Source organism: Artibeus jamaicensis, unplaced genomic scaffold (assembly GCF_021234435.1).
Source record: "Artibeus jamaicensis isolate MK-2021 breed Jamaican fruit bat unplaced genomic scaffold, CSHL_Jam_final contig_755, whole genome shotgun sequence".
NCBI lineage: Eukaryota > Metazoa > Chordata > Mammalia > Chiroptera > Phyllostomidae > Artibeus > Artibeus jamaicensis.
This window is the reverse complement of record NW_026521950.1, coordinates 1,640,569-1,666,750: the sequence shown is the minus strand read 5'-3', so window position 1 is coordinate 1,666,750 and position 26,182 is coordinate 1,640,569. Positions and strand designations below refer to the sequence as shown.

At 61.3% G+C, this 26,182-nt stretch overlaps 3 protein-coding genes and 1 long non-coding RNA gene across 11 annotated transcripts in view; 2 read left to right on the top strand and 2 right to left on the bottom strand.

Annotated features, from left to right (window-relative positions):
• Nucleotides 1-1,316: 1,316 nt before the first annotated feature.
• PLEKHF1 (pleckstrin homology and FYVE domain containing 1) lies at nucleotides 1,317-8,808 on the top strand. Of its 4 annotated transcripts, none has more exons than XM_037145102.2 (2): nucleotides 1,317-1,383; nucleotides 7,212-8,808. In XM_037145102.2, the coding sequence occupies exon 2, from the start codon at nucleotides 7,224-7,226 to the stop codon at nucleotides 8,046-8,048; it is 825 nt and encodes a 274-aa protein (XP_037000997.2). In that variant the 5' UTR covers nucleotides 1,317-1,383; nucleotides 7,212-7,223; the 3' UTR covers nucleotides 8,049-8,808. The 4 variants fall into 4 exon arrangements, with proteins under 4 accessions (XP_037000997.2, XP_037001001.2, XP_037001008.2 ...); XM_037145106.2 differs by lacking the exon at nucleotides 1,317-1,383 and adding an exon at nucleotides 1,406-2,087; XM_037145113.2 differs by lacking the exon at nucleotides 1,317-1,383 and adding an exon at nucleotides 2,115-2,581.
• Nucleotides 8,809-13,975: 5,167 nt separating this feature from the next.
• Nucleotides 13,976-18,565, bottom strand: LOC119049197 (protein C19orf12 homolog). 3 transcript variants are annotated; one of them, XM_037145155.2, is made up of 3 exons: nucleotides 18,096-18,565; nucleotides 16,922-17,102; nucleotides 13,976-16,190 (listed from the first exon to the last, which is right to left on the bottom strand). In XM_037145155.2, the coding sequence occupies exons 2-3, from the start codon at nucleotides 17,079-17,081 to the stop codon at nucleotides 15,925-15,927; spliced, it is 426 nt and encodes a 141-aa protein (XP_037001050.2). In that variant the 5' UTR covers nucleotides 17,082-17,102; nucleotides 18,096-18,565; the 3' UTR covers nucleotides 13,976-15,924. The 3 variants fall into 3 exon arrangements, with proteins under 3 accessions (XP_037001050.2, XP_037001068.2, XP_037001058.2); XM_037145173.2 differs by lacking the exon at nucleotides 18,096-18,565 and adding an exon at nucleotides 17,788-17,969; XM_037145163.2 differs by lacking the exon at nucleotides 18,096-18,565 and adding an exon at nucleotides 17,237-17,677.
• LOC119049227 (uncharacterized) overlaps nucleotides 17,673-26,182 on the top strand; it is a 25,994-nt gene continuing 17,484 nt past the window's right edge. For all 3 annotated transcript variants that reach the window (XR_008392808.1, XR_008392807.1, XR_005082484.2), the window contains exon 1: nucleotides 17,673-17,791. This is a non-coding gene — a long non-coding RNA (uncharacterized LOC119049227). The remainder of the gene's footprint in view (nucleotides 17,792-26,182) is intronic.
• LOC119049186 (protein C19orf12 homolog) lies at nucleotides 18,610-21,262 on the bottom strand. The gene is made up of 3 exons (XM_037145150.2): nucleotides 21,077-21,262; nucleotides 20,244-20,424; nucleotides 18,610-19,505 (listed from the first exon to the last, which is right to left on the bottom strand). The coding sequence occupies exons 2-3, from the start codon at nucleotides 20,401-20,403 to the stop codon at nucleotides 19,240-19,242; spliced, it is 426 nt and encodes a 141-aa protein (XP_037001045.2). The 5' UTR covers nucleotides 20,404-20,424; nucleotides 21,077-21,262; the 3' UTR covers nucleotides 18,610-19,239.

Here is a 26,182-nt window from a genome sequence, read left to right as displayed (position 1 = left end):
GCCACAGCGTAGGGCAGGGGGGCGCCCACTGGCCGTCACCTCCACCGCCCCGCTTTCCTCGGCACCTCTCCCTCTGGTCTCCTCCCCCCGACCCCGCCCTCGCAGCCCACATCCTGCTCCACTCCACTGGGCCCGACCTCGCAGCCTCTGCCCACACCACCCAGCAGAGCAGGGGCCCAGCTCCAGCCTCCAAGGCCCAGCACCGGCCCGGGGGCTCCTCTTCCTGCGCCGTCTCCTGCCTCACTGCTGCCCGGCGGCGCTGAAGTGACTGAGTCAGCCCTCCCGAAAGTGCCCAGGGTCTGCCCTGCTTGGCCGAACAAACCACACTGTTCAGCAGGCAGGGCCTTAGTGCCAGGCATGGGTCTCAGCTCTGGAGATGAAGGAGGATGGACGGGATGACTACCGTCCGGCTGGTGGGCTCCCAGCCTGGGTGGGTGGTGCAAGCCGAGAGCATATAACAAGTGAGTAATAAGGTGACTTCTGGGTGGGAGAACCAGGTCACAATGTAATGAAACAGGGTGAGGTGATGGGTGGAGGGAACTCTCTGAGGAGGTGACAGTTTGAGCTGAACCCCAGCTGCCACAGAAATGCAGCGACTGGAAGTTCTGGGGACCCTCGAGGCAGTCCCAGAGATGGGAATGAGGTCGAGGTGGGAGGACCAGGAAGAAGCCAGGGCAGGGTGAAGTGTGGGGGAGGCCGGTGGAAGGCTGGGCAGATCTTGCGGAGTGGTGAGGCTTGGAGCTTCCTTCTGGCACCCCAGGCTCAGAGGAGGGCCGAGGTGCATCACCGGCTGCTGTGTTGGCGCCATTAAACTGGACCCTCCGCTGTACGTTGGACAGTTGCCACTATAAAAAGTTGAAATAGATAAAACGCTGCTTATTTTTATTAGGATTATTAGCTTCTGGATTGCTGAGTGGGGCAAGGGGCCCGCCACGGGCAGCGAGGTCGGGCCATCCCACCGCCGCCCGCGCCTTACCCGGCCCGCGGGCCCAGCAGCCGGGCCTGGGTCCGGAAGCATCTCCGGGCACGGTCCGAGAGCGGCCAGGGAGCGGAGGGCCGCGGCGCCGAGGGAAACCTCGGCCGAGGTCGTTCGGCCTGGGGGGGGGGGGCTGCCTGGAAACCGGCCCGCCGCGCGCGTGTGCACGGCCCACCCACTCAGACTCGGACCGCTCCGCCCGCGCGCATTTCTCGGCAACTCGGGCTGGCGGAGCTGGCGTCCAGGCCCCGCCCCCGCCCGTGCGCCAGAGCTGGGATTGGCGGAGTCGCGAAAGGGGCGTGTCCGGGAGAGTTTGGAACGCGGCGGGGGCGGTGCGGAGCTGGGCAGTGGCCGGTGAGCTGGGCAGCAGCACGGGGGTCGGGCGCGCGGGGCGCCTGGCCGAGGAGGTAAGCGCTGGGACGCGCGGGGCAGGCGGGCTTTCCGCTGGCCATTCCCACTCCCCGCGACACCGGGCTCTAGCGGGACAGGCGCGCAGCCAGGGCGGGTCGGACTCTGGTTCGCAGCGGAGGGGCGGAGCAGGGCGCTCTCTGCGGGTTGGCAGGGCTGCAGGCTGGGTGGGGGCTGCAGGGGCTCCGGAGACCGCGGGTGAGGACAGGTGAGCGGGCACCGGGCGGAGGCAGGGTCCCGGGGATGCACGACGTGTCAGCGGACGAGGGTCCGGAGGCGCTCGTGGGCTGCATGGATCTCGGCGCGCCGGTCGAGGGGGGAGTGTTTGGGGATGCCTGGCCTCCCCCGCCGTCGGGGCCTCACTCCTTGGTCCCATCGATGAGGTGTGGAGACGTGAGCTGGGACAGCTGCCCCAGGGAGGGAGGAGGGGAGGAGGGCTGGCAGCGCCCTCCTGTGGCCTCAGGCTCGCCGGCCTCTCGGGCGGGAGCCACCTGGCGGGCCCGCTGAGCAGCTGAGCCGCAGACGCTGGGCGTGAGTCGTCGGAGGAAGCTGGGCTCCGGTGGCGCAGCACAAGTAACCCACGCAGGCCCAGAATGGCTGTTCCTACCCAGCCCGGAATCCCTGGAAAACCCTTCCCTTTCGCTGTCCCTAAACCCTGCAAGAGCTGGCTGCGCAGCGGAGAGGGGTCGGCGGCTCGTCGCAGGTGGGAAATGGAGGTCCCCGTCTGGAAAAACCCGATCTGCGCAGGCCGGAGCCACGGCACAGGAAAGAGGCGGGGCCGGGGGTGGGGGTGGGGGTGGGGGTGGGGGGCACTGCCGGGCTCATGCGTGCTGCATAATTTCCACTTAGAGCTGAAGTGTGCCTGGTTCGTAATTTCCACTCGGGTCTACGCAGGCCAGAAGATGACTGGCTTCGGCCTGTGTCCCCGCACACACGTCAGCCCTCAGGGCCGCCTGCCTAGGCAGGGAGGCAGCCCAGCTGAGCCAAGGGGCCGGCCCTGACTGCCTTAAAGGGAGGACAGGCCAGCGGAGATCGGGCGTTTGCGGAGGGCGCCTGCCTTCAGGATTTCTGACCCTGCCTTTGGTCAAGGGCAGCCTTCAGCAGCTCACAGCCGCCTGGTCACTCAACTGGGGCCTTGGGCGTGACTGAGGATGGAAGGCACCCTCCCCGATGGGGCTTTGGTGAGGACTGAGTGAGGTAATGCTTGTGATGGGCCCTCCTGGTGCGCTGCAAGCTCTCAGCTGCCGGTGTCTGTGGTCTGTTGTCCTCATTCCTGCTCTTTTCACGGGGGAGGGCCTTCCAGGAAGCCCAGGGCTGGACACGGCTGAGAGGCAGCCTCTCTGCAAGCAGAGAGCCCTTGGATGGTGTCCTCCTGGCCCATGGGCACTTGGAGAAAAACTCAAATCCTCACCCTGGTTGTGGGCCTGCCACAGCCAGCCCATCTGGCCCAACCTCTTTCTGTCCTTCCCCTGTGGCCTCTGAGCTGCTCCCTGGGCCCAGAACATTCTTCCCCGTGGCCTTTGCTTGGCTGGCTCCTGCACAGCGTCCAGGCTGGTGCCAGGTCACTTTGCAGCCAGGTCTTGCCTAACCACCAACCTGCCCGCCTGGCACGTCACCCTTCTTCTTGGCGCTTTGCACTCGCCATCGGAAATGACCTGCTGTCTTCACTCTCAGATCAACTGCTCCCGCCAGGAAGTCTGTTACTGACGGACCTCTCCCTAGGTCCCTGCCGTGACTCAGGGTGGCTCACAGTAGGGCAGCACCTAGCACAGGACTCCAGTAGCTATTTGAACCGTGGAATCAGGCTGGCCTGGAGGCCATGCGGGCCTGGCTGGGGCTGGAGGGGCAGGTGATGAATCAGCCCACCCCCGTGGGGAGCTAGTCCTGAGTCTTTCTCTCCGTGACCCAGGCCGGGTACCACTGGTAGGCAGCATCCCCAGCTTTAACTGTTGGATGGATGGGCCTGGGCAGCCTTCAGCCCCTACTTCCCAGGTTCCCTGGAGGGGGCTCCAGACACATCTCTGGAATCCCTGTGTGTGCAGGGGAGAGGAGCGGACACCCCGGCAGCACAGTGTCAGGCGCATCCCCAGGGCTGACGCATCCCCCACAGCGTGTGATGCTGCAGACGAGCGGTCAGCACACTTTCCCTGCCGAGGGCCAACCAGTAAACACCAGAGGCTTTGCCAGCCAGTCTCCTCCACACACGGCCATGTCCCCGCAAACAGGATCGAGAGAAGCCTGCAGGGGGTCAGGCTGGCTGTGGGTCACGTGTGCCCCCTCAGCTGCCACACACAGAGCCCAGTGATGCTTGGGCCGTGGCCCCTGGATGAGCAGGTCTGTCCATCTTCCTGCCCCCAGATGCTGACCCTCAGGAGCACTCGGGGACCAGCCCCAAGAGTTGTGGGGACATCTCAGCTCTGCCCTCCCCTGAGCAAAGGGAGGGAGGTTCCTTTCTCTGGGGAGAACAGCAAAGAAGGCTCCCTGTCTGCTGCGGGGACGGGGGACGGGGCGGGGAGCTGTGTGTACCAAGAAAAACCTCCAAGTCAGGTGAACTAGGGTGTGAAGTCATGGTCATGGGGGGGGTGGCGGATGTCGGGAGAGCCACTGAGAGGATGTTGTCTGCCCAGCCGCTCACCCAGCCTGGACCCCCCGCGGGCCCACAGAGCATAGGGGTGCAGAGCCTCTGGACCCCCAGGCAGTGCGTGGGGTCACCAACAGGTAACCCCACCCTTGCTGGGCCACATTTTGCCGCCAGTAGCTGGACAGGGGCCACCAAGACCTGGAGAGAGAGTATAAATCACTGAGGGGGGGACAGAGTAGTGTGGGGCGGTCTGGTGCCCCCCACAGGGATGGGACACTGTTGAAGGCTGTCGTCCCCGGCCCACAAGGCTCTCCTCCTCGGGGGTGCGCCTCACCTCCTCCGTGCGCAGACCGACCCAGGCCTCTCTCTGCTCAGAGACCAGTCTGTCTGAGGATCTTCCATTTAGAAGGCAGAAAGAGCAGGAAGCCCGTGTCCCCCCTCCTGGAGTCAGCTGTGAGGGCGCTGTCCCATGTGCCGCTGCCTTTCCTAAATAAAACACTGTCTGCCCCCGTCTTCCCGGTCCCTTGCAGTCCCCTCCCCAGGCCACTTTCTCCTGACTTTGGTCTGCGTCGTTTTTTTTTATCATCTGAACCATTTAGAAGCCCAGTACTGCGGCTCTCCCGTCGCTGTGAGACAGGACTCGGAGCTCCTTCCCTCCCACAAATCCGAACGTCCACAGCGTGCACTGGGGGCTGGGCCCCCCCCCCGCCCCAGCCCTGGGTGACCCACCACCTTCTACCCTCTGCATTTGGGAATCTGACCACTTCAGAGGCCTCATGTTGGTGGGACCATGCAGTATTTCTCTTTTTTCGGATGGCTTGTTTCACGGAGCACAGTAGCTTCAAGGCCCATCCACACCGTGGCCTGAGCCTGGGTTCCCTTCCCTCTGGGGCCGCTGTGCAGGTGGACCGCATGGGCATATCCATCGGCTGGTGGACCCTTGGGGCCCCTGCACCCGTGGTCTCTTGTGAATAACGCTGCGGGCAGGTGGGCAGACACCCCTAGGAGACCCTGCTTTCCATCCTGTGCAAGCAAGATGGCTGGGTCGTGTGGTGGTTGGATTTTTCTTTTCCTTCGTTTTTTTTTTGTTTTTTGGTTTTTGAGGAACCTCCGCATATTTTTCCACAGTGGCTGCACCAAGTTAATTTCCACCAACAGGGCATGAGGGTCCCCACTTCCCCACGCCCCTGCCTCCGCGTGTCACTTCCTGCCGTGGGTACCAGCCGCCCCCACGGGTGTGAGCGTCCAGCCTCGCCGTCCTTGTGTGTGGTCCAACCCTGCCTAACTGCTGGCATCTGCACCCATGCGGCACGCCATGCACCGTTCTGTGGTTGCTTCTCGTCTCGGCATTCGGTGCCCTGTCAATTCTCACCCTCCGCTCAGCCCAGGGTCCTGGGTGGCCGCTGGAAGGCTGCCAGACTGCCCGAGGCAGGGACAGTGCTCCATCTGGGTAGCGGGCAGCCGGCACCAGCAACCTAAAAATAGCGGTTGTTACATCAGGTGGTGTGGGCGGGGCTTCTGTGCAGGCCTTGTGGTCTGCGAGAGGCCAGGGGCTCGTGACAGGGCTGAGCGCCCCCCCCTTGGGCAATGCTCCCCCCCCCCCCCCCCCCGCACCACCGGCTCCTGGCTGTCTGGACGGCAGAGCGCTGACCCAGAAACCCCGAGTGTGGGTTGGCTTAGCCCGGGTGTGCCGTGTGCCGTGGGCCGGTGGCCACTGCGGCCTCACCCACTTCCTCTGACAGGTAAGAGCTGAGTGGTGCGTGGTGCGCCCTCTGGAGGTTTGGGAAGGTCACCACTTCCAAAGCACCTACTGTGCGCCCAGCTCTGTTCCAGGGGCTGGGGCTACAGCAGTGAAACTGCTGCTCTCCGGGAGTTTAGATCTGGGGGAGCGAGACCACACAGGCAGACAGACGGTGGGCAGACAAGGGCACCTGTGCAGGCAAAGCAAGACAGGGTGCCGTCCCGGAGAAGGGACAGCCTTCTGTAAAGGGCCGGACAGGAAGTGCCTCTGGGTCAGAGGCTGCGCAGTCTCTGCCCCGGCCCCCACTCGGCCCTGCACTGCGGCCATCGCACAGAAATGCACACGGCTGTGTCCCAGTGAAACGTCATTGACAGAGGTGGGCTGTGGGCCAGGTCCGCCCTCCGGCCACCGTTTGCTGACCAGCCCTCTGCGGGGGGGCCAGCTGCCTGAGGGGGGCTGTCTGACCCTTTCTGAGCAGGACGGGAGTTCTGAGCCGGGTTGGGGGACAGAGGGCACCCCGACTGGGGTGCAGTGGCACCTAGCTGTGGGCCCCACAGGGAGGCAGACCCAGGCTGCATGTGAGACGGAGACCAGGGTGCTTGCTCAGGTGGAGCACGGGGGGGCCCAGGAAGAGGAGAGTCAAGGGTGAATTCTAGACATGGGGCTTGAACAACGGGGTGGATGGTGGTTCCATCCATGGAAAAGAACCACTAGACCTGCTGGGTCGGAGGAGGGTCTCCGCGGGCAGGTGAAGTCAGCACCTACGGCTCAGCGGGGAGGCCAGGACTGTCGGCTTGCCTTCAGAGCCGGGTCAGGAGGAGTGTGTGTGGATGGAGCGGGCAGGCCCGGATGAGGTCCAGGGCCACCAACACCTAGTGCTTGGTTGGGGAGGACAGAGCAGGCCACACCCTCATGGGCAAAGGGATGGAGCAGCCCTGTCTCCCAGGGTGCAAGCTCCGGGCCCCCAACTTACAAGCAAAGGCAAGTTTCCCTTCTGTCCAGGGGATTCTCCCTGCTGGGCCTGCAGTGGCTCCTCTGAGAGGTGTGCTGTGGGTGCCATGGAGGAAGTAGTCGACACGCGGCACCTCAGGTGACAGCGGTGACCGCCGGGTTCACGAGCTGAGCGAGGGCTGCAGGGATGGTTTGGTGTGGACGCCCCACTGCCCAGCACGTCAAACTGGGGCAAGCCTCGTGCTGGGGAGTTAGTGCTCTGGGTGCCCCTGGTGAGAGTTGGGGCTCCGCATCCTCCTCCCTTGGGTGGACAGTGAGGGAGTGAGTCCCACCCCATCGTCTGAGGCACCCCAGAGGATGTTCCCACCCCGCACAGTGGCACTGTGCGGTCACATGTCTTCACCGCTGCCTTCCCCTCCCTGGGGCACCCCCACCACCCAGTAACTCCTTGTCTGGGGGCCAGCTGCTGGGTGAACATGGGGGCGTGGTGACAGGGGCGGGCATAGTGGTCCGGCCACCGCACCACGCCCACGCCTGCGTGCGCCCCTCTGCAGCCGCCGGAGAAGATGGTGGAGCACCTGGCCAACACCGAGATCAATAGCCAGCGCATCGCCGAGGTGGAGAGCTGCTTCGGGGCGTCGGGGCAGCCGCTGGCGCTGCCGGGCCGCGTGCTGCTGGGCGAGGGCGTGCTGACCAAGGAGTGCCGCAAGAAGGCCAAGCCGCGCATCTTCTTCCTGTTCAGCGACATCCTGGTCTACGGCAGCATCGTGCTCAGCAAGCGCAAGTACCGCAGCCAGCACATCATCCCGCTGGAGGAGGTGACGCTGGAGCCGCTGCCCGAGACCCTGCAGGCCAAGAACCGCTGGATGATCCGGACGGCCAAGAAGTCCTTCGTGGTGTCGGCCGCCTCGGCCACGGAGCGCCAGGAGTGGGTCAGCCACATCGAGGAGTGCGTGCGGCGGCAGCTGCTCGCCACCGGCCGCGCGCCCAGCACGGAGCACGCGGCGCCCTGGATCCCGGACAAGGCCACCGACATCTGCATGCGCTGCACGCAGACGCGCTTCTCGGCGCTCACGCGGCGCCACCACTGCCGCCAGTGCGGCTTCGTGGTCTGCGCCGAGTGCTCCCGCGCACGCTTCCTGCTGCCGCGCCTGTCGCCCAAGCCCCTGCGCGTCTGCAGCCTCTGCTACCGCGAGCTGGCCGCCCAGAAGCGCAGAGAGGAGGAGGAGGAGGGCCAGAGCGCGGGGTCCCCGGCCAGGGCCGGCTGTGGAGCGTCCAGTGGAGATGACGAGGACTTGGACGAGGACAGGGAGGGCAGCGGGGACGGCGACTGGCCCAGCCGTGTGAGGTTCTACGACTCCGGCGTCTCCTGGTCCTCCTTCCACAGCTGACCCCGGCCTCAGGCCAAGGGGCAGCTCCCTGCTCGCTCCCCCATCACGCAGACTCTGCTGCCTCTGGGGCTCCGTAGAAGGCACAGTCCCCACGCTCCCCAGCACTCCGCCGCCCAGGACCTGACCCCGCCGGTGGTGGGTGCGGCAGGACTGACTCTCACCCTCTGGGGACCCCCCCAGTGGCTCTTTTCTGGACATGGGCATCTTTCCACTTGCACTTCGGGAACTGTCTGTTCAGCAGGCCCGATCTCAGAGGCTTCTTGGGGACAAAGGCCTCGTCCCAGCCCTGTGAGCGGCAGCCCCTTGAGTCAGCACGACCCAGGCACCTTGAGGGACCAGAAGGAGGACAGGGGCTGAGTGAGGTCCTCTTCTCTCTGAGGCCTTGAACCACAGCACGTGACCCCAGATGAGGACACCCCCAGGGGACGGTGTGGCTCATGGGAGGCCTCTGGGAGACCTGGGCTCGTCCACCCGCCTCGGATGCTCACCCGCCTGGTCTGCTGTGCAGATGGGCTCACCCGGAGCCAGCCAGAGCCTGCCACACGGTGGGCACTGCGGGCTGGGGACCCCAGCCTGCCCAGGCCTCTCACCCCACCTCACCTGTTTCCATGTGTCCAGGGGGCGGGTCCCTCTCTCAGGCCTCCCCTTGCCCCGTGGCCAGGGGAGCAGCGGGGACACTTTCATTCCGGGTAACAGAGACCTCACGCAGACAGACTCCATAATAAAGAGAAGGCCTGCTGACTGGTGTGGCCGGAAAGTCCAGGTGCCCGTCAGACACTCCTCGCTCCGGGGCTGACACTGCGCAGGGACCACGGCCAGCAGCTGTCCCCCATGCCCACGCACCGTGGGCACCGTGCGGCCTGACCCCGGGCCCTGCTGACTGGCTGTGAGTTCTCTGAGCAGGTGGACAGCGAGTACAGGAAGTGAGGGGCCGTGTGTCTGGCTGCGCCCGGCCGCCCTGGGGGTTGGCGCTGTGGCGTGGGGGAGCCCCCAGTGTGTTAGGGCCAGACCTGGAATGCCGTCGTCACGGGCCCTTTGTGACAATCCCTGGCATTTGCTTCTGCAGTCCTTGCCCTTCTGCCCAGCTGGCCTTGGCCAGCGCCCACTGTGGCAGACAGAGCAGGATCGCTGCCGGCTGGCAGGAGCGACTTTGGGCCGGGTCTGGTTCCTGGGTCAGCAAGGCTCCAGCCTGCTGTTGACAGGGAGCTGCCCCGAGGAGGAGGGGTGGCAGGGGTGAAGAGCCAGCCCCCGGGCCTGCCTGAGGCCTCCCTCCGAGCAGGGGCAGAGGCGGCCAGCAATGACCGGCTTGTTTACCAGCCTGGGCCTCTCTGGTCCACACAGACTGGTCCAAGCCGCTTCTGCCTGGGCACAGGGCTCAGGGGGGACAGGTCACAGGCCGAGGGGCAGCGTCCTCAGGAGAGCCGGGCGCCTTCACAGACACCAGGGCCGGCGGTCCCTCCCTGCACCTCAGGGATGGTGCTGGGGCAAAGGCCGCCCGGTTCCGGCCACTGGCCTCCTGGGCCCCGCCCACTCCCCAGACCCCCCTTGCCTGGCCCAGGGCAGCAGAGGGGCCTGTGCCACAGCTGGTCCCAGGCTTCTCTGCAAGTGCCCGCCAGGGACCACAGAGTATAGGGCCCAGTGGGCCGGCACGCTGCCCCATCCCCCACTGGGGACCCTGAGACCTGTGTCCCTTGTCCCCAGCAGGGCTGCTGCTTCCCTGAGCTCCCAGGTGTCAGGGAAGGACCAAGGGCCCGTGGGGCTGCCCTTGCTGTGCCAGGACCTGGGGACACAGCCGTGAGCAAGACACACTTGGTCCCAGCCCTGCAGGAGCAGACAGCCTCGTGGGGACAGGTGGGCACAGAGCGCTGGCATTTGTCCCGGTGTGTGCTGTGGTGAAGGCATTGAGGGTGACGGGTGGGGGGCGGGCCCTTCCAGGCAGCAGCAGCCCCGAGGGGCCCGTGTGTCCAGGGGCGGCCCTGGTGGGGGCCTGTCACACAGCACCCGTCGGGCCTGCTGGGGCTGAGGCAGGGGCCCCCACGGACCCCGAGGCAGCGGGTGGTGGACTGCAAGCCTTGGCCGTCCTTGGCTGCTCCCACGGGACTGCCCCAGCTGTTCTGGGAAATGTTCCGGGACAGCAGAGCTGCTCCAGGAAGCGGGACGTGTGCCCTGGGACCGGGCATGTGCCCTGGAAGGAACCGAGACCGCGGCGAGTGGGCGGGAGCTGGGGGCCAGGGAGGGGAGGAGCTGCCCGGGAGAGCCCTCCGACCCCTTCCGGCCCGGGGGCAAGGGTCAGCCTAGGTCCTGCTCCACCCCCGCCCCCCACCCTGCAGCCCCGGCCACCTCACGGAAGCTTCTCTTCCAAGCTGGCCTCTGTCCCCTGCTGGCTCCGCCCAGCACCTCGAGGAGCCCAGGCGGTTCTGGGCCGTTCCAGTGCTGACCACAGAAAGGCCAGCTGGGAGGGAGAGCCAGACACTTCTGGGCAAAAACAAGGGGAAATTTCAGTCCCTGGAGCGTCCGCATTGGGGTCCTGCCAGGAGCGCGGGGCCGTTCTCGTCAGCAAGGAAGCAAATGCAAGGTGACATCTGGGAGGGACCTGCACACGGCAGAGGGTCTGCAAAGATGAGTGTAGACAGTGGAACCCAGGACTCACAGGGCTGTGGGGAAACGATGCACACACACACCCCACATGTGCAAAGACACATGCACACATCTGTACACAGACACACCACACGTGTACACACCTGTGCAAAGACATGTGGACACATGCATGCACACACCTGTACACAGACACACAGACACATCCCCCTCCACGAAGACAGGCTTTTGGGAGGTTGATTTAAAGAAAAAAAGTCACAGGGACCATCAAACTACATTCTTTCCAGCCAACAAATTGGCACCCCAGCTGGCACCCCACCCCCGTAAGGGGCCACGGAGGGGCCCTGCCTGCCTTTGTTCCTGCGGGTTCAGTGCAGGTGGGCGCCCGAGTCTCTGCCTGGTGAACACTTCCCCTCGGCCTGACTGGCCACCGCCCAGGCTCCAGCCGCCCTTTGTTTCTGGAGGACCGGGTGCCATGGAAAGCTTTGAGCTCCTGCTGGTGGCCTAGTCCTCCTGGTACATGCAAGGTGTGGCCTCGTTAGGACAAAGGACACTCTTGCCACCCAGGGAACTCCAAGGGTTGAGGGGCTCTGTGCCAGGAACCAGGGGCAAAGGCCAACATGTGTTTTTGTGTTGTTTCGCACCAGGGGACAGCAGGGCGTGACCACGCGTGTTTGAGCCCCACGTGCCTGTCACCAGCTCCCCCCTCCCCTCCCCGCCACTGTCACTGAATGCCTCTGCTCGAACTCCGCTCCCTGGGACCAGCCGCTACAGCCCAGGCCTCGGGGAAAGAGGTTCTAGCAAGTGCTGGCGTGATTCCAGCAACTGTTCCTCTCCTGCCTGGGTCAGGGGTGGGGGCCAGGAGTCCAGCCGGGAGAGAAAGAAGGCGTCTGGCAAACTGGGTCCCGGGAACTGCTGTGGGAGAGAGGCTCACACGAAGCCGAGGAAGAACAGGCTGACGAAGGCTTCCCTCCTCCCGAACCGAAACTCATCACATTGAGAAAGGGTCAAGGCCCTCTCATCCTACTTCTGAGAGCGGGGGTGCGCAGAGAGGCCCCAAACCCTGTCACTGAGAGACCAATGGACAGCCCTCTCGGAAGGAATCGACCCAATAAACCTACAGCCTTAAAAAAATGTGCAACTTCTGCCCTGGCTGGCGCGGCTCAGTGAACTGAGTGCCAGCCTGCAAACCAAAGGGTCCCCGGTTCAATAGGTTCAATACCCAGTTAGGGCACATGCCTGGGTTGTGGGCCAGGTCCCCAGTAGGGGGCGTGTGAGAGACAGCCCCACACTGATGTCCTTCTCTTCTTTCTCCCTCCGTCACCTCTTTAAAAATAAATAAAATCTTCAAAAAATATATAGTGCAACTTCTTAACCCAGCAGTTTCACTTTCACTCTGAGGGACTGAGCCTTAAAGACAATCTGTCAGAAGCCAATCGAACTACGCATGCGCATTCCGATAGTAACGCCCTCCAAAGGCGGGGCAACAAGGTTGCAGCCCTCCCAACTGCAGGAACGCTAAGTTCCGTCACTAGGGGGAATCTGGGAAAGGCTGCAAAGAGGCCTGACCAGCAAGAATGCAAAGACGATACACATGGCGTTAAAGATGTGCATGAAAGATGCCAAGTTTAACTGTGGTGATCTCAGTGGTGGAATTTGTAGCCGTTTTTCTGTTATTACACTCTGCTGGATTTATCTGAGTTTTCAGCGGTGACACTGACGAATAAAAGGAAATGACTCCCTCTCCAAAGCTTGTTGAAAGCAGTCTGCAGGAGACACGGCTAAGAGGCCCAAGTCCGGGGAGGAACCGGGGCAGGGTCAGCGGGAGAGGAGCCTTTTACCTCTGTACCTGATTTTCTAACGGGCAGGTGTGGACTCATCAAAAACACATCAATGAAGGTTTTTTGACTTCCAGGCAAGATGGTGGCGTAGGCAGACATGGCTCACCTCCTGGCACAACTGCAACATAGTTACAACTAAAATATAGAACCACCATCGTTCAGAACCGAGAGAAACTGAGCTGAATGGAAGTCTGACTACAGAATTAAGGAAACCACGTCCATCCGGACTGACAGGAGGGGTGCAGACTGGTCCCTCACCCACATGTGGTGGATAAAAATTCGGGAGGGACATCTCAGGATCAAGGAGTCCCAGCCCCACACCAGGCCCCCCAGCCCAGGGCTCCAGTGCCAGGAAGATAAGTCCCCACAACCTTGGGCTGCAAAAACCAGCAGGGATTGAGTTGGTGGAAGAAGCTGCTGGAGCCCCAAGCAGTTCCTCTTGAAGAACCCACACACGGACTCACCTGCTCAGACTCACTCCCTCTGGGCTCCAGCACTGGGGCAGCTGCTTGAAGGGCACCAGTGGCACAAAGGGAGGAACTGGAGTGTCTGGCATCGAGGAGAACAGAGGCTTTCCTCCCTTTTCTAAATCCTCCCTCCACAGAGCTGGCAAGCGGGCACCATTTCTGAGACTCCATCACCCTGGCGAAAACTGTTTGACCTGCCTCGGAGATCCCCAGAGACTCCGCCCCACTCAGCTGAAGGACCCTCCCAAGCTGCTTTTCCATAGGAATGGCTGGTCTTCGCTCCTGCTTCACAACTTCCTAAATCCTATCAAACAGGCACAGCTGGCCTCAGAGAGCCCCCCAAGCCAGGAACTAGCAGCCTAGATTCACAGCTTGGCTTTGCCTGGGAATCCCCAAGCCCAGCACAAGTAGCAGCCTCCTCAGACTGCTTTACAGCTCAGGCAGGGTGGCCCCAGCAAAGCACAGGTGGGGGCTGACCTTGGCCTGCACCACCTGGGAAACTCCAGGGCCAGTGCACCCAGTGGACAGCTACAGACCACGTCAGAGCACCACCACCCTGCCCCTGCACAGCTGATCCTCCATGGAGGGCGGAGGTTGGTGGTCAGTGGTCACAGCCAGTCCTTGCAGCTGACGGGCCTGGGTAAGTCCCTCCCATCGACCTGCCGATAGCAACGAAGGCTCAACTACAAGAGGAGGGTGTGCTCAGCCCACACGAAGGGGAGGCTGTGCCCCTGGACCCTACAGGGCACCTACTACATTAGGCCACACTACCAAGACACGGAGTCAAAGCAGCTCTACCTAATACATAGAAACAAACACAGGGAGGCTGCCAAAACGAGGAGACAAAGAAACATGGCTCAAATGAAAGGACAGATCAAAACTCCAGAAAAACAGCTAAATGAAATGCAGATAAAAGACCTAACAGATGCAGAGTTCAAAACGCTGGTTATGAAGGTGCTCAAGGAACTCAGTGAGGACCTAAGCAGCATAAAAAAGACGCAGTCAGAAACCAAGGATACACTAGTTAAGATAAAGGACAATTTACAAGGAAACAACAGCAGAGTGGATGGAGCCGAGAAATCCATGATTTGAAACATAAGGAAGGAAAAAACACAGCAATCTGAAAAACAAGAAGGAAGAGGGACCCATGAGAATGAGGACAGTGTCAGCAGCCTCTGGGACAACGGCAGGGGGTCCAACGTCCGCCTCGCAGGGGTGCCAGAAAGAGAAGAGGAAGAGCAACAAAACTGGAAATTTGAAAAAATAATGAAAGAAAACTGCTGTAATTTGGTGAAAGAAATAGACATGCAAGTCCAGGAAGCACAGAAAGTCCCCAACAAGACTGATGCAAAGAGTCCCACGTCAAGGCACATCATAATGGAACCGCCAGAAGTTACAAATAGAGATGGGAGGGGGGGTGGGGACCAAGAAGCACAAGTAGGTGGTTACGGGATGGCCGTGGGGATGTGAAGTACCGCGTAGGAAATGGAGAGGCCGAAACATGCATGATGGACGTGAACAATGTGGGGGGACTGCCCCAGGGAGTGGGGGTGCTGGGCGGAGGGGGGCTGAGGGGGGAAATTCAGGACAACTGTAATAGCCTAATCAATAAATATAATTTTTTAAAGAAAAAAGATACTTTTACATGGAAATACTGAAACACAAACACTAACAGCTGAGGGAAGAGCCAGGGAAGCACCTTCAGCCCCCGAGGGAGCAGGGGCCCAGGTCTCGGTGGCTCCTGGGGCCACAGCCCACTGCGAGCCACCAGACCCAGCTAGTCAAGGGGGACGCACTCAGCAAGGCCAGCTACGTCCAGCCCAGATCGGTCAGGTGTGGGGTCACTGCCTCCCTGGGCTGCCTTCCTGGAGGGGGGGGGCGGGCAGGGTGGTCATGGAAGGGCTTCAGTGGTCACGGCTGTGGGACCTCTGAGCTGGGACCCCACGAGCCCTGGGACCTGCACAGTGTGACTCAGCACGTGAGTAACTCCCGGTCACCTCCTGTGAGTCAGGGGAGTTCTCTAGGGACCCCCTGCCCAGCCCCAAAACGGCACAGAAATGATGGAGGCAGCCCTCAGTCCAGGGACCGCAGCCGTGCGGGGCGAGGCGGCTGCGGGGCAGCTTCTCTCTGAGATGCGGGCTCCACCCCGTCCTGAAGCTCCACAGGGGTCCAGTGTCCTCCATGCAACACGTGGAGATGCCAGGATCCGACCCCTCTCTCCCACCCGCGGGGAAGCCGCCGCTGGGAAAGGCAGGGGTCGGCGGGGATCAGGAGCCACCGACTGCCTGCCCACCTGCGGGAGGGGACGACTCCTGTGTTAGGGACGCTGAACAGGAGTCATGGGGAGAGGGACTGTGTAGAAAGTGTGTCGCACTTGAGGACAGTACTGTCGTGGTTCTAAGCACAGGGGCCCAGTGAGTGGGAACGTTCGGGTGTACACTTCTCAGAGGTGGTGTGTGACCCGACATCTTCAGAAAGAAAGAGCAACGGCACCTCGTGCTGCACCAGTGAACTGAGAAAGCAGAACCGGATGGGGCAGCAGGCCCGGGCGGCTGGGAGAGGGGCTGGTGCCCTTGGCGTTTCCCTCCCAGGAGCCCCTAGGAAGGGACTGGGGGAGGGGCTCACTCAGGGGGTCCCCATGCTTCCAGTGGGGGCCGGCTGCCAGGTCCCGAGACCCGGGGCCTGGGGGGCACGCAGTGCTGCTACACGTGCCTGGGTCAGAGGTCACCTTCACAGATGAGTGGCTGCCCACTGCCACCTCCCTCCAGACCCCAGGGCAGGAGGGTGGGCTCACAAAACAGCCCCCATTCGGTGACGCCACAGGACTTCCTCATCCCTAATGTCCAACCAGGATCCTGCACAGCCGAGTGCCCCCTGCAGGAGGCTCGCAGCAGCTGAAGGTAACACAGGGTGGGGTGGGGCCGGGCACCCCAGCCCCCAAGAACCCCCTGCAACACCCCATGTCCTGAGGGGCTAATCGCCGTACCGCACCTCGGCCCCCAGCTCCTTGGTGACGTAGCCCACCAGCATGGCCAGCAGCCGCTCCTTCAGCGCCTCGCTGCCCATGACCAGTGCGATCAGCTGTACCGCGTCCGTCCCGTCCAGGTCCCTGACGATGGCCATGAACTCACTGAGCAGCTTCTGCTGCTCAGTGGGCGGCAGCTCCATTAGGATCTGGGGGACAGGCTGGAACTGCCCACTCGTCATCCAGGCCCCTAAGAGCCCCCCGACGGCGCCCCCTAAAAGACAAGGAAGGTTAAGTGAGTCCGGCCCAGTTCACGAACGATGGCCTTGGGCTCGCCGAGAGGGCGTCCCTGTCACGACGAGCAGGCACATTCACGAGAGCGGTCCCAGCCGGCTGTCCCCCACAGTGCTGCTCCCAGCCCGTGGCTGGGCCCCCGGGGAAATCTCCCCATTCCTCGTCCAGAGGAAGGAACATCACCCCCCCCCAGGGTGGAGTCCCTCCCTCCCTCCAGGGACCAGGGGAAAATCGGCCAAACTTCACCCAGTGCCACAAACTGGTTCCCAGTGGAAGTAAAACAAGGGCAGGTGATGCTGTACCGGGAGTGTCCCACCCGAGGACCGCAGGCCCCATGCAGCCCAGGACAGCTTTGAATGTGGCCCAACACAAAATCATACATTTCCTTAAGCACGATGGGTTTTTGTGTGTGTGTGATTACGTGTTGCCATGGATCTAATGTGAGGCCCAAGGCAACTCTGCTTTCAGCGTGGCCCAGAGGCGTGGTGTCAAATGCCTCGTGGAGTCAAATGCCTCGTGGCAGCGTGAGCGGGACCCCAGGACGGGAGAGGGTCAGTGATGCGAAAGCTGGTCACACCACAAAGCCAAGTCCAGAGACGAGTGACTCGTAAGGGGACAGCGCCGGCTTCCAGCTCGGACCGCTGTGCCTGTCACCTAGTCATGAGCGTGGGGGGGACCAGCCGGCTGCCCCTGTGAGGCACTTGCTCTTACCAACAGCTAGTCCTGGGGGGCCACCCAGCAAGCCACCGACGAAGGCCACGGCACCGGTGACCACGGCGCCCCTCCCTGAGTGTTTGACGGCTGCTTTCATTTTCCTCTCTTCTGAAATGGAGCAGAGCAGCCTCATGACGTCTCTCATCGCAATGGGCATCTCGGTGGCCTGGGAGGAAGCCTTGCAGGGGGAGTTTCGAGAGAGTGTCAGAGCGTTTAGAATCAGCGTCACCCCGACAGCCTATCCGCACGCAGAGACAGACCTTCCTTCTGTAGGTGGCGCTGTTCCCTGCCTGCCTCCCAAACACCCCTCACCTCTGTCTCTAACCAGGACACTGAGTCTTCCACCTGATCCCAGCCTCCTGCCGGGGGCTTCTGGCTGATTCAGAGCAACGCTTGCTGCTCTCACTGCAAAAGGCCCTCACTTTGGAGGCTCCCAGTCGCTGGGACTTCAGAATCAGGGAAACGTTTGAAGGCCTGGGGGGGGCCCTCCCCCCCTCGACCTGCCTCCTCTGCCCCAGGCCCTACCAGGCTCCAAGCATCCGGCCCTCCAGACAGGTCACCTCCCACCTCTCAAAGGGCCTTTTCAAAGGATAAGCAAGCTTACTGCCACCCCCCCCCCAAAAAAAAACTCATCTCCCCTCCTAAGTGGTTGACAGCCCTTCCTGACCCTCTCTACGGCAGCACCTGTGGCTCCTCCCCCTGGGGGGGGAGGTGTGCTGACTCACACGTGGCCCCACTAGGACCCGCCTTACTCCCATGTCACCCTCCCCCCACGCACAGGCCTGTTACAGCCGGAGGGACGCACAGCCTACTGCGGAGGGTCTGCTGGGGGAGCCCACACCGCCCCTCCCCCGCACACGCACAGAGGTCAGTGAAGGACGCGGGGACACAGGCACCCAGCACCCCAGGCTGGTGCGGGAGGTGACAGCAAAGGCACCTGGAGAGCGCAGGGCGCTGGGGGCAGGGCCGGTCCAGCGACCGCGGCGTCCCACCCCACCTCGCTTCCGCTTCCTGCGGGCGCGCCCCGCGCTCCACGCGTGCCTCCGGGAAATGAATGAACCCCTCCATACCACCACCACCACCACCACCCCCCCCGTCCGTCTGCAAGTGCAGGTCAGTCTCCGCGGCCGGGGACGCGCGCCCCTTCCGCCCCGGCCTCGCCGGCTCCCACCTGTCGCAGACCTCCCACGCCGCGCTGTACCCGGTGGTGTGCGGGTCACTGGGGCCACCCGCCTGGCCGCCGGAGGGTGACCCCGTCCGGGCCGCGCCCAGAGCCCCAGCTCCGCCCTCCCATCTTCCGGCACGGCGCAGGGACTTTCCGGTTGCCACACAGCGGGACCCAGCGGGACCGAGTCCTTGGGGCACCGGCACCGCGCTCCGCACCCGGGGCACCGGGCTCGCGGGGGGATCCCGGCAGGGCGCGCGCTCCTCCGACCGGCCTCGCTGAAGCGTTCGGATCAGTACGGTCACTCAAGGCAACCCCTGCCCTCCCCCCCAGTTCAGAAGGAGTCCCTGTGTCCCTTTGGCCCCCTGGACCCTCAGGCCCAGGGCCCATTCCCGTAGCCCAGCAGAGAGAGTGCCGGGCCCTGGGATGTGAAGGGCTGAGAGAGCGTTTGGAGACAGGACAGGCCAGCGTCCAATAGCAGCTGTTCCCCAGCGTTCACCTGGGCCTCTGGCTTCGGGCGTTGCTGTGTGAAGGTCAAGGGCAGGCTTCCTCGTAGCTTCCAGGACGAAGCTCATGTTGGAGGCCTGGAGGCTGCCAGGGGCTGGAGGACTGTGGGCCACGGGACCCAGCAGACACCCAGATCCCTGCTGTGTGTCTCTGACCATCCAAATCCAATGTGAGGGCTGCAGGAACCAAACCCCACTCCTTCCCCCTGTTTGGGGACTGAGGGCAGGAGGAGCCGCCTGCACCTGTTCGGCTCAGGGCCTGTTAGGCCTCCTCGCTGAGCCCTGGAAAGGGCTCTTTCCATCTCTGGGTGTGGACCCGCAGGTGAGGGGGCATCCGCTGTAGTTTAGAGGGGCACATGGAGCCCCCAACACACACACAGGGGCTGGCCTGGAGCCATCTCGAGTCTGCAGAAGTCTTCGGGGCTTTCCAGGGACACCCAGGAGTTTCAGCAGCGACCTTCAATTTGCCCAAACATTTGGGGGATGTTTTTATTGAGTCCTCCCTCCTGCCTCCCTCCCGCACCTCCATCCTTCTCCACTCCCTTCAGTACTGTGGCTCGTGCCCCTTTACTTTGCCATTTAGGAAAGTTTTGTCCCCGTGGGGCTTCTAGGGTGTCCTCCCTCTGGCTGCTGCCCCTGAGGGACTAATCGCCGAACCACACCTTGGCCCCCAGCTCCCTGGTGAGGTAGTCGACCAGCATGGCCAGCAGCCGCTCCTTCAGCGGCTCGCTGCCCGTGACCAGTGCGATCAGCTGTACCACGTCCGTCCAGTCCAGGTCCCTGACAATGGCCATGAACTCATTGTACAGCTTCTGCTGCTCAGTGGGCGGCAGCTCCATCAGGATCTGGGGGACAGGCTGGAACTGCCCACTCGACATCCAGGTCCCCAAGAGCCCCCCGACGGCGCCCCCTAAAAGACAAGGAAGGTTAAGGGAGTCCGGCCCAGTTCACAAACAATGGCCTTGGGCTCGCTGGGACATCATTCCCTTCATGAGGACTGGGCACAGTCACGAGTGGTCCCAGCTGGCTGCCCCACACGGTGCAGATCACAGCCCACAGCTGGGCCCCTGGGAAACCTCCCTGTTCCTAGTTCAGCAGAAGCAAGGGCACCATCCCTCCAGGGACTGGGGACATCAGCCAAACTTCACCCACTGGCAGATCCTGGTCCCACCTGGGAGCAGGCAGTGAAAGGAGGGCAGGTGACGCTGTGGGCGGTGGTTGGCAGCTCCTCCTGCCCTGGACTGTTTGACTGGGAGCGGGGACACCCTCTCTGACCAGCTCGCGTGAACTGACAGATGGCAGGGGCCCCAGTGGCTGCCCCTCCTGAGAGGACCTGTAATAGTGATGATGGGTGAGGGGCCCCCCAGGGGCAACCTGAGGTCTCAGTGTGCAGGACACATCCCTGGGCAGGGCGTCCTTCGAGTCTGCAGGACACGGGGGCCATTTCCAGACACCTGCCAGTCACAGACCCAGACACAGAGGCAGGAGTTTCCCAGGACGTGGTTTGTAACAAAGATCATGTCACAGAGGCCACCTCAATGCCACCCCTCCTTATGCAGGACGCAGCCTGCTCTGAGGAGTGTGTGCACCTGAGACCTTTGTCCCATAGCTGCCAGCCCGGCTGCCCCTGGGAGGCACTGGCACTTACCAACAGCTAGTCCCGGTGGGCCAGCAAAGAGGGTACCAATCCCAGCGCAAACAATGGTGATGAGGCCACCCCTGAGTGAGTGAGTGAAGGACACTCTCATTTTCTTGTTCTCAGAAATGGAGCATAGCAGCTTCATGACCTTGTCCACCGAGACAGGCATCTTGGTGCCCAGGGAGGAAGCCTTTTGGGGAGAGTTTGGAGAGTGTTAGAGCATTTCCACCCAAAGGCAACTCTCCCCAGAGTTTTGGGAACCAGTCCTCATTTGGGGGAGAGTACTGTAGCTCCCTGTGTGCATGAGGGGCAGCACCCAGTCACATGACAAGTTCTCTGTCACCGAGACAGCAGGGCTGCAATTAGCTCAGAGGCAAACAGAAGCAGTGGAGCAGATGGAAACTCTTCTGTGCTTTCGAATGACTGTGACCTGGGACAGAGAGGGACGTGCTCTTGTCCAGGGCAAACGAGGCAAAGCCTGGCCGAGTGCAGAGCGTCTCAAACAGCGCCTCTTGGGAGATGTCCTCCTGGCCTCTCCCAGACAGGGCAGCGGGGCTCAGGACAAGCCAGAGGGGGGAACAGGGGACTCGGCCACCTCCACACAGGCCTCACACCTGCCCAGCCTGCCTTGGGCCCACGGGCAGCTGTGAGATCCCAGACTGTGGGGTGGATGGCCCCCTGCAGCCTGGATTCTGGAGGGGTGAGGGGAGCCGTGCCAAGCACCCAGAGAGGAGGGACCCCCCAGACCCTCAGACATGGCGGCTCTGGGTCAGCATCCTGCCACTGACCCCCAGCCATGGCCTCCAAACCCACCAGTGGAAAGGCAACCCACTTGTACTCACGGGACTGGGTGAGGCAGAGGATGGAACAGCCAGAGAACACAAGGAACTGGACAGCCCCAGGCACCAGCGTAACTGAGGCTGGGCAGCAGGAGCAGGACTGGACTGGGACAGTGATCAGAATGACCCTCTGGGGCAGGAAACTACTTGCTGCTCCTTGGCTGCCGGGAAATCAGGAGCCGGCTGCCTGGAAGTGGTAGGAGGGGCCAGGGCTAACCTGGCAGGGCCAGATCTGCCCTGGGTCCTGCGGTTGGAGCGCCCCCACCTGGCCACGCTGGGAAGTAATGACACAGAGGATCCTCTTCCACCTTCAGCTGGAGCCAGGGTTGGGGCCCCTCCCCTTGCAGCTACCCCGCCCCCTTCATGCAGGGCTGACCCCTGCAGACAGGCACTGAGGGAGTGGAGGGAGGCTTTGGGGGATGACTGTGCTGCCCAGCGTCTTTTGGTCAGATGGGGTCTTTTGAAGAAGGAGTGTCCACACCGGTGTCTCAGGTACCAGGACCCCAAGCCCCGGGAAGGAGCTGTGAGTTCTCAGACCTGCTCTGCACACCTTCCCCATCTGCACTCAGGTTCCCCAACGCCCTGTGCGGCTGGGAGAGCTGGGGGATCCGGGCTCAGAGCCTGCCTGTCCCCCTCTCTCCCTCCTGCCATCCTTGGGACCAGCCATTGCCCACAGGGCACAGGCAGCACTGAAGGTCCTGCAGACTGGGCTGTTGTGGGCGGGCCAGGGACCCTCTGCCTTTCACAGCCAGCCCAGGGGGTCCTGAGCTCAGTGGGACAGCCAGACTCCGAGAGGGCGTGGCACAGGGCACTGGGCAAGTCTGAGTGGACACTGCGGGTCAGAAACTGCAAGGGGGCGCCTGGTGTGGGTGTGTCTGTTTGCCGAATGGGGTGTGAGTCTGATGGCTGGGGACTGCAGGGGCCGGCCCCGCCCCTTCCCCAGGGGTAGGGCACATTTCTGCACTCCCACAGGTCCCGACCGTCCACACACCAATGTCACAATAATGGAGCCACCTCTCTGGGGCCCCTGGCCATCCACTTCTTGGGAGGAGCCGGGGCAGGGCCCGCAACCCTCCGACTGGTCCGCAGGCAGCTTTTGGAACAGTCTGGTTGCCCAAGGCCACCCCTGCCCTCCCCCCAGTTCAGAAGGAGTCCCTGTGTCCCTTTGGTCCCGTGGACCCCCAGGCCCAGGGCCCACTCCCCTAGCCCCGCAGAGACAGTGCAGGGCCTTGGGAAGTGAAGGACTGAGCTAGTGTTTGGAGACAGGACAGGCCAGCATCCAGCTGTTCCCCAGCGTTCACCTGGGCCTCTGATTTCGGGGGTGTGGTGTGAAGGTCAAGGGCAGGCTTCCTTGTAGCTTCCAAGACAAAGCTCATGTTGGGGGCCTGGAGGCTGCCAGGGGCTGGAGGACTGTGGGCCACGGGACCCAGCAGACACCCAGATCCCTGCTGTGTGTCTCTGACCATCCAAATCCAATGTGAGGGCTGCAGGAACCAAACCCCACTCCTTCCCCCTGTTTGGGGACTGAGGGCAGGAGGAGCCGCCTGCACCTGTTCGGCTCAGGGCCTGTTAGGCCTCCTCGCTGAGCCCTGGAAAGGGCTCTTTCCATCTCTGGGTGTGGACCCGCAGGTGAGGGGGCATCCGCTGTAGTTTAGAGGGGCACATGGACCCCCCAACACACACAGGGGCTGGCCTGGAGCCATCTCGAGTCTGCAGAAGTCTTCGGGGGCTTTCCAGGGACACCCAGGAGTTTCCACAGCAACCTTCAATTTGCCCAAACATTTGGGGGATGTTATTGAGCTCTTATTTTTTTCCAATATAGAAAGAAATAAAGGTGTGAGTTGATTTCTGGGTCCCCCAGCATGTTCCGTCTGTCCGTCCGCCTGTTTTCCTTCCAGCACGAGGCTGTCTCATTATTAAGGCCTTGCAGGATCGTTAGAGACCAGGCAGCGTGATTTCCCCACCTTTGTGGTTGGAAACAGAACACATGGCAGTGGCAGGACATCAAGCGTCTGCGAACCCATTTCGGACGACAGGACAGGCCGGGTCTGCCTCAGGCGGGCCTGGTGTCTGGACTTCAGACCCAAGTGGATAAAGGGCCGGGCAGACGGGCGTTTGGGAGGAAATCTAATGCCTTTCTGTGGACTCTGCAAGTGACCTGTGTGGTGTAGGACCTCGGAGAGTGTCTGCGTGTGAGAAAGAAGCAGGATTCACCAGCAGCCTGGCCCGTGGAGGTGGGCGGAGCTTACCTGGGCAGGTGACCGGCGGGGAGGGGGGGGACCCTGGCCCTGCCCACCACTCCTGAAGCTTCATATGGAATCCCACACCCGCCTGGCCCGCCTGCCCCTGCCCAGCAGGTGCAGAGACTGGTGCCCTGGGAAGTGCTGGGTGTCGCTGTTCGAGGAGGCCACACGGAGCTGTGGGCTGTGGTGTCACCCCCGCCAACACCCAGAGCCGCCCGTGCTGACCCAGGTCAGTGGCAGCCCACAGACGCCCCTCCCCCCGGTTCCACATTCCACGCATCCCAGTGTCTCCAGGCTGAACCCCGTGTCCAGAGAGTGGCCGGGACCCAGGAGCGGTGTCCAAGCTCCCACAGAGGGTTGAACTGAAGCCGAACCCTCATCCCCAGCAGCGCCCTCCCTCCCGGGCACCGGAGCCACCGCAGGACCATGGCCGGCTTCTGGGTGCCATACGCTGAGAGGCCTTATTGCAGGGAGACAAAGGGGCAGCCATGCACCTGGGGAAGGAGCCCAGACTCAATACAACTACAGCCTCAAAATACAGCAACTTCACCAGTTCCGGCCAAGACGGGTGCGCAGGTAGGTACAGTTCGCATCCTCGCACAACCAAAAGAAGCGACCACAACAAATTTAAAAACAAGAAATAACCAGAACTGCCAGTAAATCAAACTGTGTGGAAGTCCAACAAACAAGGAGTTAAAGAAGAAACCCTCATCCAGACCCTTAGGAAGGGCGGAGAGGATGCGTGGCAAGGCGGTGGCTCACCAACTGCACTAAGGGGTGGCTTCGGGAGCGGGTGGTCCCACGTTCGTGTATAGATAAACCAGGAGGAACAAGTGGGGAGCTAGACAGACCACACAACCCAGGGTTCCAACGGGGAAATGAAGCCGCAAACCTCTGACTAAGGTTCCGTGAGAGCTGCGGCGGCAGGAGAAACTCCCAGCCTCACAGGAAGGCTCATTGGAGAGACCCACAGGGTTTTATAACATACACAAACCCACCCACCTGGGAATCAGTGCCAGAAGGGCCCAGTTTGCTAGCAGATAGCAGGGAAGTGGTTGAAAGCCAGCTGAGACCCGAGCAAATGGCACCGTTCCCTCTCAGACCCCTCCCCCACATACAGTGCATTAACTCAGGAACAGGGATTGCCCCGTCCTGGCAAATATCTAAGGCTCCACCCCTTACTATGTAACGGGCATTCCGGGACAAAAACAGTATGGCCCAAATAAAAGAACAGATCAAAGCTCCAGAAAAAATACAACTAAGCAATGAAGACATAGCCAACCTATCAGATGCATAGTTCAAAACACTGGTAATCAGATGCTCACAGAAATGATTGAGTATGGTTGCGACATAGAGGAAGAAGTGAAGGCTATGCAAAGTGAAATGAAAATATACAAAGAACCAAGAGTGAAGAGGAGGAGACTGGGATTCAACTCAATGATTTGAAGCAGAAGGAACAAATAAACATTCGACCATGACGGAATGAAGAAACAAGAATTTTTTTAAAATGAGAGTCTTAGGAACCTGCAGGACAACTTTAAACATTCCAACATCCAAATCGTAGGGGTGCCAGAGGAGGAGAAGAAGAGGAAGAGCAACAAATTGAAAACTTACTTGAAAGCATAATGGAGAACTTCCCCAATCTGGTAAAGGAAATAGACTTCCAGGAAGTCCAGGAAGCTCAGAGAGTCCCAAAGAAGTTGGACCCAAGGAAGCACATACCAAGGTACATCATAATTACATTATCCAAGATTAAAGACAAAGGTAATCTTAAAAGCAGCAAGAGAAAAAGAGATAGTTACCTACAAAGGAGTTCCCATAAGACTGTCAGTGATTTCTCAAAAGAAACCTTGCAGGAAAGAAGGGGCTGGAAAGAATTATTCCAAGTCACAAAAGGCAAGAACCTGCATCCAAGACGACTCTATCCAGAAAAGTTATCAGTTAGAATGGAAGGGCAGATAAAGTGCTTCTCAGATGAGGTCAAGTTAAAGGAGCTCATCATCACTAAGCCCTTATTATATGAACTGTTAAAGGGACTTGTCTAAGAAATAGAAGAAGATCAAAAACTATGAACAGTAAAATGACAACAAACTCACAACCATCAATAACTGAACCTGAACCTAAAACAAATACAAAAATAAACCAAGCCAATAACTACAACAGGAACAGAACCACAGAAATGGAGGTCACAGAGAGGCTTATCAGCGGGGGGGGGGGGGGGGGGGGGACAGGACAGGGAGCAGGAAACATAATTGGTAGGTTCGGAATAGACAGGGGGAGGGTAAGGGTAGTACAGAAAATGGAGAAGCCAAAGAACTTCTACGTACGACCCATGGACATGAACTACGGGGAGAGCTGGTGGGAGGTGGGGAGCAGGGCAGAGGGGACTAAAGGGGAGGGAAAAATGAGACAACTCTAATAGCCTAATCAATAAAACATATTTTAAAAACTACTGCCACTTTGTACACAGCAATTTCACTTTGAGGGACTGACCCCAAAGACCATGTGTCAAAGGCCTGGCCAGGGGGTGGCGAGGTCACTGAGTGTGGCTCCATCTTCAAAGCGAATGGTCCATGGTTAGGTTCCCAATCACGGCAGAAGCCTGGGAAGCAGGTTTGGTCCCCAGGCGAGGCACTTATACAAGGGAACGAGTCTGTGTTTCTCTCCCTCTTTCTCCGTCCCTTCCCCCTCTCTATAAATAAGTAAATAATATGTTTTTTTTAGAGAGGGCACCAACCGCTTGCTGGCACATTTGAGGACACTGCGGGCATGGTTCTAAGCGCAGGGGCCCAGTGAGTGGGAGACGTTGGGGTGTGCACTTCTCAGAGGTGGCGTGTGACCCCATGCCTTCAGAAAGAGCAACGGC